Source organism: Cavia porcellus, unplaced genomic scaffold (assembly GCF_034190915.1).
Source record: "Cavia porcellus strain 051 isolate PalLab524CR breed Dunkin Hartley unplaced genomic scaffold, mCavPor4.1 scaffold_6, whole genome shotgun sequence".
Classification (NCBI taxonomy): domain Eukaryota; kingdom Metazoa; phylum Chordata; class Mammalia; order Rodentia; family Caviidae; genus Cavia; species Cavia porcellus.
Window position 1 is genome coordinate 35,686,136 of NW_026947489.1, and position 10,387 is coordinate 35,696,522.

The window sequence follows — 10,387 nt, forward strand, 5'->3', positions numbered from 1 at the left end:
GTTAGAAACCTTGAAGACCTATGGGTAGGCAGAGAATTCATGAATAAAAATCAAACTACATGGGAAATACTTCCTAGTATCAACACCTGGGATCTCATCTTATTAAAAAGTTTTGCATGTCAAAAGAAATCTCCACCAGAGTGAAAAGAAAACCCACAGACTGGGAAAAAAATCTTAGTCTTGTCCCTCCAACAAAGGGCTCTTATCTAGAACATATAAAGAACTAAAAAAAATAAGGCCTCAAAATTCAAAGACCCAGTGCAAAAATAGGCATCTGAGATGAATACACAATTCTCAGATGAAGAAATACAAATGACAAATAGATACATAAAAAAATGTTCAACATCATTAGTCATTAGAGAAATACAAATTAAAACCACAGTGAGATTCCATCTTACTTCAGAAAGAATGGCCAGGATCAAGAAAACCACCAATAACAAATGCTGGAGAGGCTGTGGGGAAAAAGGAACTCTTCTGTACTTTTGGTGGGAATGTAGACTGGCAAAATCACTGTGGAAATCAATGTGGAGGTTCCTCAAAAAGTTGGGATTGGAGGTCCTATTTGATCCAGCTATGCAACTTCTGGGCATTTTCCCAGAAGAATTGAAAACATCATACCACAGTGATATATGTGCACCCATGTTTATAGCAGCACAATTTGCAATAGTCAAATCTTGCAAACAACCCAAATGCCCATCAACTGAGGAATGAATAAAAAGGATTTTTATACAATGGAGTACTACTCAGCCATAAAGAAGGATCACGCTGAGGCTTTTATAGGTAAAAGGATGTGATTTGAGACCATACTCATAAGTGAGATAAGTCAAACTCATGTGTGTAAATACCATATTATCTCCCTATTTTAAGGAACTGAAAGAGTAAATAGAATCTAAAATCTTCAATAAATTTTGTGAAAGGCTAAGAAATTGCTGATAGGGGAAAATAACTTGGATAAGGAAAAGGAGAAAGAAAAGGAAGAAGAAAAAAATATAAATTTGTATATTTACACTTAATATAGCTAAGATGATTGTGCTACTAACTCTATTAATTCTTGGAACAAAACAGTTAACACACCTAGGATTAGATCAATTTTGCATGTCTTTATCTGGTAATCCAAGTAACTCTTTTGAAGATAACTATGCAAAGTAACCTTTGTTAAATTCCTACTACCTTGTTTTGAAAGCCTATATTGTTATTGTTTTGAGATTTTTGTTATTGTTTATTTGCCTCTTTTGTTTCTTGTTTTTCATTTTGTTTTGTTTTTTCCTCTTTAAAATAAAAAAAGAGAACGGGCAGAGAATTGCCCAAGTGCTGAATCAAGGAGCAAATACTGAGCCTGTTCGGCAGGTGCAAGGGGAGGAGAAGCACTGCGCCTGCTTTGTGTGGGGATGGTGCGGTGCAGTCAGCTGACTGCGTTCATCAGGATGTGGTGCTGGGCTTTCCAGAGCCTGCAGTCTTGTGACTGAGATAAGCGGGATGGGAATCTCCTCAGTTACGGTTGGAGCTGTACTGCTCTGGCCAGGTGCAGTTTCTGAGAAACATGGAAGCCAAGGGGCAGGGAGAGCCAGGGCTGGGGGGCGTGGTGCCTGGTTGGTACCGGCTGCCAAGGAATCAAACACTAATAAGAGCAGTTCCACGTCTCAGCTGGGAATGTATCCAGCTTCACCGGAGGGAGGCTGAACCTGAGAAACGGTCCAAGTGAGGCAGACAGCCCAGTCCGCGTGGGGAGTGGGAGAGGTAGACCCTTCTCCCTTTCCAATTTTCTTACCTCTTTCTGAAAACCTTTACAGATTTCTCTCAGCAAGCTCCACGCACTCTCAGCACTGGTTAGACCATCCACCATCCCTCTCCTTATCAAAAGAATGACTTGAATTTCTCTTAGTCATTCTCATCTACATCAGAGCTGAAAATTAGAATCTGGGACCCTTTGAAAAAGACAATCACAGATCAGTGGTCAGACAAAGTTTACACACCGTTTATCACCTGTAATTATATGTTTGCTTCAACTTGTTTCCGTGTTTATTTTCTCACTGCCACCTAGTAGTGACACAGATTTGCTTGGTTTTCACATGGGAGTGTGGGCTGAGTTCGTCCCATTTTTTTCTAAGCTGAAATCCACAGCCTTCTTCTGTGTTTATATTAGAATGATCATTTCAAACTTGTCTTCAGCTCAACCATTTTTCAAGTTAACAAGGTAATTAATCATCTTTCAGATAGAACTGCACACAAGTCCCTGTTTCCTTATTTGCTGCTAACACTTCTCTGTTTTTGACATTAGCCAGAGCTGAGCTGTATCTTCAGCCATGATTCACATGTTATAAATATCAGGGTCTGTCATGTTTCTTGCATGTTAATGTATCAAGACACACTTATTAAATGTGCATCATATGCCTTCTGGGCTCTGTGTTAGATTACAGAAATATGCCAAGGAATAGTAATTGTGTTACACAATACAGTAGTAAACAGTTGTGTTTACCGAGCATGCACTATGTGCCAGACACTATGCTAAATACTTTACCTCAACTGTCTGGTTCAATCTTCCCATCCTCATCACTCTTGTCTTATGGATGAGGAATGTAGGGTTAGGGAGCTGAGTAACATACTCAGCAATTCAGGGTGCTGATTACCAGAGCTGAGAATTGAATCCAATCATCTGACTTCAGAGTTCTTTAAAAATTGAATAAGTTACCTTTTATGCAGCAGTTCTCTCAAAAGTTGTCTCAGATGGCAAATATTTCTCTTTTCAAATTGTTTTGCACACCTTTTCATCAACAGCTGATTATATCCAGGGCTCAAACCACAGGAAAAATTGGAGGCAGGCCCCTCGTTGGCAAACTTTGTCTTTCGTGACCTTAACATGATTAGACTTGTTATAATTTGAAAAATTGCTTTTAGTTGATATATAATAACGGTCCACATTTACGGGGCATAATATGACATTTTAATCTACATATACAATGTGCAATGACCAAATCAGGATAACTGGCATATCTATAATCTTAAGCATTGATCATTTATTTGCATCAGGAACCTTCAAAAATCCTCTCTGCCCCATGTTTTAAAATATACACTTGATCATTTTCAGATGTGGTTAAGCTTCTGCATACTAAAGCCTTCTTGGGTGAAGGCTTCTTGATATTTGTTCTTAGTACCTTTTTTGTACCAGGAACTGAATTTAGGACCTTGCACTTGCCAGGCAGACCTAGATTCACCTCCCTCATGCATCTATAAATGTGCTTATTTATCTGGAATCAATATGGACTCATGAATTTCTGTTGTTATTAATTCTGATATTCAAACTGTCCTAATTCAGCCAGTCAGAGTCCCTTCAGACTGCCTTTCCTTTCCCGCTGACATAACTCCATCATTTGTGGATCACTTTCTTTGCTTTCAGACCTGAGAGATTCCAGCCTCGCTCATCCTCACACTGCCCTACCCTAGCCCCAAATCAGATATTGCTCTGAGAAGCCCCTCACTCCTCCCACCCTGGTTCCATGAGGAATGGAATTTGAAACCAGGAACTGGGAAGCTGTCCAAAACCTTGATGGCACAATGGAAAGCCCTCGTCATGAATTTAAACCTGCTACTCACACAGAAAGCAGGCTCATTGCTCCCCAAGGGATCAGCAATGAACGGGTGTCAGAAGAGATGACTGGTTCCTCCTCATTTGTTTTGTGTACTTGTTTTAGACCCACACTATACTTGCCAACCCCAGAGAGAAATGGGGTTCATGGAGAATGCCCGGCCCCTTTGCTGTAGGGCTGAGGAAGCACTGATCTACTTATCCTGACCCTGGCTCTCAGCGTAATGCTAGGACCATCTTTGAGATGAAGACTTCCAGACCGTTTATATTTCTTTTTGAATGAAGGCTTTTATGAGTATAATCTGCTCCACAATCTAAAGAGGGTTAAAATGCTGCTATCTTTCCCCTGGTGGCCCAGAAGAAACTGTGCCGGGTGGTTGGCAGTCTACCCATGGCACCAGCTCCCAGGGCCCTCTGCACTCGGCCGGCTCAGGCAGCTGAACAGAACTGCGCACAGGAAGGGCCACTGTTCTCACCCCCTTTCCACACAGCTCCCTTCCCTGGCTCTGACACCAACACGCAGAGCCTTCTCTGTGCACTAGACGTTGTTTATGTTCACAGACTGGAAGGAACACGTCCAGTGGCAGTACCCCAGGCCTGCCCGCCTTGTCACCCCTGAGATATTCACTTGATCTGTTGTTCCTCAGCTGAGCACAGAAAAACCGCGGCCAGAGCTGCACTGCCAATTTGGGCAGTGGAGGCCCCTTCCCTGCTGGCACAGCCTCCCTGCGGAGTTACGGTCAGGTGAGGGATAAGTGACAGGCAGGGTAGAACTTAGTGACTGGGAATGTGATGAAGCTCACTCTGTACTTGACATTTTCCCTTTCACACTTGCAATTAAGAAAGGAAGAGTTAAAAAAAAAAACACCTTTATAACCTGGTAGCTCAGAGATACGAGTGCTATATAAACTTGTTCTTCACCGGAACTCTTTCTTTTTCAGTCAGTATCAAGTTACTTTCTTTAGAAGACATAGACACATCTCTTTCATACATTATTTCCCTTCTGATTAAAAAAATCAAACAACACAAGTAAAACAGTGCTTTCTGCCTTCAGGTTTAGCGTTCTGTCTTTTATAATCTCAATAAATGGGAAATGTGCTGAGCATGTGTCTGATGTTCTAGAGCTCACTTACGTCCACTGTGTGTTTGAAATGCAGCAATCTGTGGAAACGCTTATACAGACTGCGGGGTAACAGAGCCCTTTCCTCCCCCCACCAACAAAGCTCGCCTTTCTGCCAAGAAGTTTTTTGGCAGTTTTTAAAAAGTTTACTCTATTAAAAATGTTATAGACCAAATGGTTTTCCAATTGTCTTGAATGGGGGCCCTGACTTCAGCCCCAGAAGAGAGGGGTGCAGAAGTTCTAGGGTCTTGTTTATTTATGCAGAAGATTGTTGTTAATTTTCAGACCCTGCACTAGAGAACAGGGTGTGTGTACCGTTTATAAAAAGGGAGTTCGATATTGAGATAAAATTATTTATTTTAAACAAAGGCTGTTCAAAGTGAGGAGAGGGGTTGCCAGATCCCTTGTGTTTTATAAAATGCCATATTTTCCTGTTTATGTGATTGTTGATGACACTGTGTGCCTTGGGGCCCTGCAGAGGATTTTGTGAAAGCTGCACTTGTGGTCTATCTTCCTGACATGACATTCCTTTCATCTAGCTTTGTTTCCAAAATATGTGTATGCAAATATCCAAGGGACACACCAAGCGTTGCTTTTAAAATAGACATTCACCAAATTTGATCCATACTTCTGCTTATGTGTTTTCTTTTCTTTCTCCTCTAGAACAAGAAGCTCCTTTATGCGAAGATGAAGGGGGCACAGAGGCGGAAGCGAAGGGTAATGTGTACTGGCGGGACTGTCGTGGGGCCACACGAATGTCTGTTGAGTGGGGGATTTGACAAATGGGGCCTTCAGCTGTTGGGACACAGCAGAATACTGTCCCATGAAGTGCTAGGGGCTGAGCAGAGGTCCTGTGTGACTGGAGCCACACCTAAAACATCTGCCCTTGACTTCTAGGATAACGTCTCCTAGCACATAATTTTTGGTGGAGTGTCCAGGTTTGTGGTGATTCCTGCCTCCTTCCAGTCAGAGGATGCCTGCTATTTCCCTTACTTGGGTGGGGAGTATAGGTGATATCTAAGGGAATATCTGCAGGTCAGTAGACAAAACCAATGACACATCTGCATCAATTTCACAAAAACACAAGACAGGAGTGAGGCAGTGCCAAACTGTATGCTCCCAGCCATCATTACAAAGGAACACTGGGCAACAGACTAGGAAAATAAACCTCATTTCTCCTATATCTCTTTCCTCTTGACCCAGCCAGATTGATGTAGAATTCTCTCCATCTGTCGTATTTGTTTGCTGACTGCTGAGTTTACTAAAATAAGTTACTAATTATACCAGGGCTGTCCAAGGTGGACTGAGTCTGAGTGCTCTATCTTTTGGTTTAGAGCTGAATGCCAAATTTGATTTGAGTTTCTCAGTGCATTTTATGGCACTGAGACTTAATAAGTGATCCATGTCTGTTATGCTAACCCACTGATATTTTATAGACAGAAAAACCTGGACACTAGACCTTTCTCCTGACCCGATTGGAGGGGCTGGAGGAGAGGGAACCTCATTATTACACAGGAAATTATCATAAGATAGTAACTATTTTAGTTAAAACATACAAAGCAAAACCTATATCCAAGGCCACTGAACATTTATTCAGAATAGCAAGTACCTGAACCCTGGAAAAATTTGGGAATCTGGACAGTGGTAACATGTCCAGATCATCTGAATAGTTTTGCCAAATTTAAAGTGCTTTAAGAAGTATGGGTTTTAAGTCTTGACATTAGTCCTCTGGCCACTGTGCTGCCCAGCAATACCCAGAATACAAACAGCCAATTTCCTGCGTGAGAAGCAGCGCGTTGTTACATCTGGAAACAGATATTGTTTGGGAGAGTTAACAGGATTGTTAGGGATTTTCATTGGTGATTGCAGCTTCAAGTGGCAGATGGTGACAGGAAGAGTATAATATGTTTTTGACAGAACATCAAGAAATTCTATTCCAGGAGTTCAGAATACACATAATTTACCAGGAAGATGGCTTGTATATCTCCCCAAGGCACAAAGGGTACATTTCCAAATGAGACCAGGGGTTGACCCCAAATGAGTGGCTCCACATGGAGCTCTGCCTTTACTTCCTGATCCTCCACTCCTTGGGCTCCAACTCAGTGAACGACTGTGGGTCACAAGCTAGGTTGCTTTTCCATGAGACCAGTGATTACCAAAACTCAAAATTCTGGCTAAGACACATATTATAAAGGACTTTACTTTGGCCTCCACTCCCTTCACATAGGAAAGGCTTAGAATTTGGGAAAATAAAGGTCACATAGATCCCAAGGTATCAAATTCTTCCTGTTCTCAGGCATCTAAAAAGACCCGTTCTCAGGACATGAGCCATGAGCCTCTCAAGAATTGAGAGAACAGAAGTCGCCTCCCCGAACATCAGATCTTAGATGGTGCCCCATCTTGATTTGAAATCTTAGCCACCCCCTCAAAAACATGAAACAATATAAACAAATTGCAGGCTTGCTTTTTTCAGAAATCAACCCATTTAGGCTAATCATCGGAGGGTTTCTGGGAGACACCAAAGCAAATATCCATTCTGTGGATTCTTCCAGCTGTGTAAAGGGATGTTCTCTGTGTGAGCTAACTGGTCCTCACCTAAGTGAGGGAGAAGACAAATATACGTGCCCTGCCCTCTGGAGAACATGAAAACCAAGGCTCATTATTATTATGCTCAAGGGCTGGATTCAGTTTTGGATAAACAATTATGCAAAAAAGTTCAAGTAACTGTTAATTTTCTTTCCTTTACCCCCACCCTTTGACATTTTTGGGATCTGGACAGCAAGACTGTGTCCCGTGATATTTGGTATTTGGTAAACATGAGCATCTCCTAGTCCCTTTTAATATAATCGAATTATTAGAATAAATATTATCACTAAATAGAAATATATTTATGATATTAAATGTACTTTTTCAACCCACACTTCTGCCCACCCAGATATCCCAGGATAAGCCAGACGACTGTAGGTGACAATCCCCAAGAGGAAAAATATTCTTTTGAGTATTTCTGAAATGATGTGCTACTTTTTTAGCTATCTGAGGCCTTACTGATTTTGTAATTCTCACCTCGTGTGTGATGGAGTTTTGCAAGAGTGAGTTGTGTTTTCAACAATTCATACTTTTACCAGTCAGAATGTGGAAGGATATTTAGAAATACTGAGTTCAGATTTTACTCCTCTTTTGGAGAATTTTGCTAACCTTTCAAAAGTGCCACGGCCGGCCAGTGCCAGGAGCAAGAGATAGTCACCTGGGAATGAACTGCCTCCATCTGCTCGTGGGGGCTTGGCATGCAGCAGAATTGCTGGTCATCTGTTAACTACAGCCTTTTTTTAATATTTTTGTTCCATTACTGGAAGGCAACTTAAATAAACAAATATCTTCCAAATCTTTTGAATTTTTTTTTCTGCTTGCTAAACACTGTGTTGTAAAGCTTCAATTACTAGTTCAAATCCAAACCTCAAACAATAGGTATTAGAGAGGGAATAAAAAACCCTGACTCACACGTAAGATCACAGATGAAAGAGATTTCAGCATATGGAGTCCTGACCAAAACACAGTAGGCTTCCAGAAAATTTCCTTCTTTTCTTCAGCTTTTGAATTTGACTGAGGGAGGATGCAAATGGTCGCTCAAGTCCGTCCCTTAACGAATCTCTTTGGTGGATGCTGGCACAAAAGCCAGTTACAACCATAAGATGACTGGGAACCAGTTTTCAGATTCTAATTCTCACTTGGCCCTACTCTGTCACCTATTTTAGAACATTCTTCTTGTAAGAAATTTAATGTTCTTTAGATTCCCTCTGCCACCCAAACAGGGACATAGAATAATAATTCTCTTTCCTGTGTAGTATGGTATCTAAGTTAGTAGCAAGAACCGAGTTTAGCTGGTTCATATGAAATCTTTATGCCCAAAATAATAATTTTTGAAAAGCCATATTCCAATTAATAAAGAACTCTATGGTTGTATAAATGACACAGTTACTGACTTACATGCTTAAGCCACCGAAGCATTGATCAGTGCACTGGGTAATCCCTTGGCAGCTGGTTGATAACACCGTTACCTTGTCAGTAACCCAGTAGATAAGAAACAACGGTCCACTGCTTTTGTGAAGTGTCTGCATCTGGTAGTTACATGTAACACCAAACCATCATTGTTTTCAGAGTGTCAATCCATATCTACAAGGACAGAGGCTGGACAATGTTGTCGCAAAGAAGTCTGTCCCCCATTTTTCAGATGAGGATGAGGACCCAGAGTGAAGAGAAGATGCTGAGTGGAAACTCACGCCCCTCACCACCAATGTGCACGTGTCCCTAAATCCCGGCAAATGGCAGCATGTTTCTGACGTAGATAATTATGGGTGAAAAGCAGCTGTATGTCGTTGTCCTTTACACTGATCACTCGGCTTTCTGCTAAGTTAGAGTAAGAGCTCTTTTTGTTTCTGTTTTTTTTTATGTGGATCTTCAATGAATATTAACATTAAGATGTATATGTCAAGTACTATAAGAAACAAGACTAGGAAATGCTCAGATTTCTTGTTGTTTAAGTGGTGTTTGGGGCTGTGCTATTTTGGCCAAATCTGCAGAAAAGCTGGCATTTGATTTTGATTATGCAATGCACCCAGCCCTCAGGCCTTGTTACACACCAATAAAGAAGTCTGTGCTCACAAGGAGGACCTGACACATCTCTCTTGGCTGTATCTTAGTAAATGTTTATGCAAGCATTGGCGTGTGAGTGTGGATTGTTTTTTGGTTTTTTTTGGATCATTGGAGAGAACAATTTTCTTATTTACTAGAACAACCTGACATGCTGAAACGTAAGACATGTTCTTATATAATCCTAATAGTGTGGGTGTAGGAAGAGTACAAAGTAGATGGAGCAAGTATTATCCCCACTTTAATGATATAACTGAGAATGACTAACACACCATTAATATAATCAGCAAAACTCATATGGGAAGGCTTTACAGGGCAGGTAGCCTGGCTTTGTCAAGAGATAATGTTAGCTGGTGGAGGAATAATACAGATTTTACAAGACTTAAGGGACATAAGAGACACGAATGAAATATATATGTGAGGGTCATCTTGGTATCCTGACTCAAATAATTTTTTTTTTAAATTGACCAGTTAATTGGAGAGATTTGAGCAGTGACTGGATATTTGGGCCATTTAGTTGTTACATCATATTATGATATTTTTAGGATCCCTTATCTCTTAGGTTAAGCATTAAGTGATATAAGGATTAAAACGATATGATATTTTAGATTTTCTTTGAAACAATCCAGTGGTCACATTGGGCATAGATGGAGGGATGAGCCCAGATTGGCCATGAATTGAGCGTTATGGAAATTGGGTCATGTGTACTTGGGCATTCATTTTACTTCTGCCTCAATATTTATGTATATTTGAAATTTCCTACACTAGAACCACATGGAAAGATTAAAGTTAACAGTAGATTACCATAAACATTGACCTGGAAATAGCAGTGTAGGACAAAATAGAAAGCTTTATGGATAAGGTTATGGAAAACATGAAAAAGCCAAACAGAAGATTAATAAGACAGTTTTCCTGGGGCATCATGGAAGAAGTCACAGGGAGGTATATGGCATAGAAAATCTGGTGAGTGGCTTGGTCAACTGGATGACAGGCACAGGGTAGCTGGGACAAAAAGGTATTTTGTGGAAAACAGAAAG

General features: G+C 40.8%; 1 protein-coding gene across 2 annotated transcripts in view; it reads left to right on the top strand.

The window, feature by feature from the left end:
* Window positions 1–9,418, top strand: part of Scg5 (secretogranin V) — a 56,023-nt gene extending 46,605 nt beyond the window's left edge. For both annotated transcript variants that reach the window (XM_003475661.5, XM_005006196.4), the window contains exons 5-6: window positions 5,367–5,420; window positions 8,859–9,418. In XM_003475661.5, coding sequence (XP_003475709.1) covers window positions 5,367–5,420; window positions 8,859–8,954 — 150 coding nt within the window. In that variant the 3' untranslated portion in view covers window positions 8,955–9,418. The remainder of the gene's footprint in view (window positions 1–5,366; window positions 5,421–8,858) is intronic.
* Window positions 9,419–10,387: the final 969 nt, after the last annotated feature.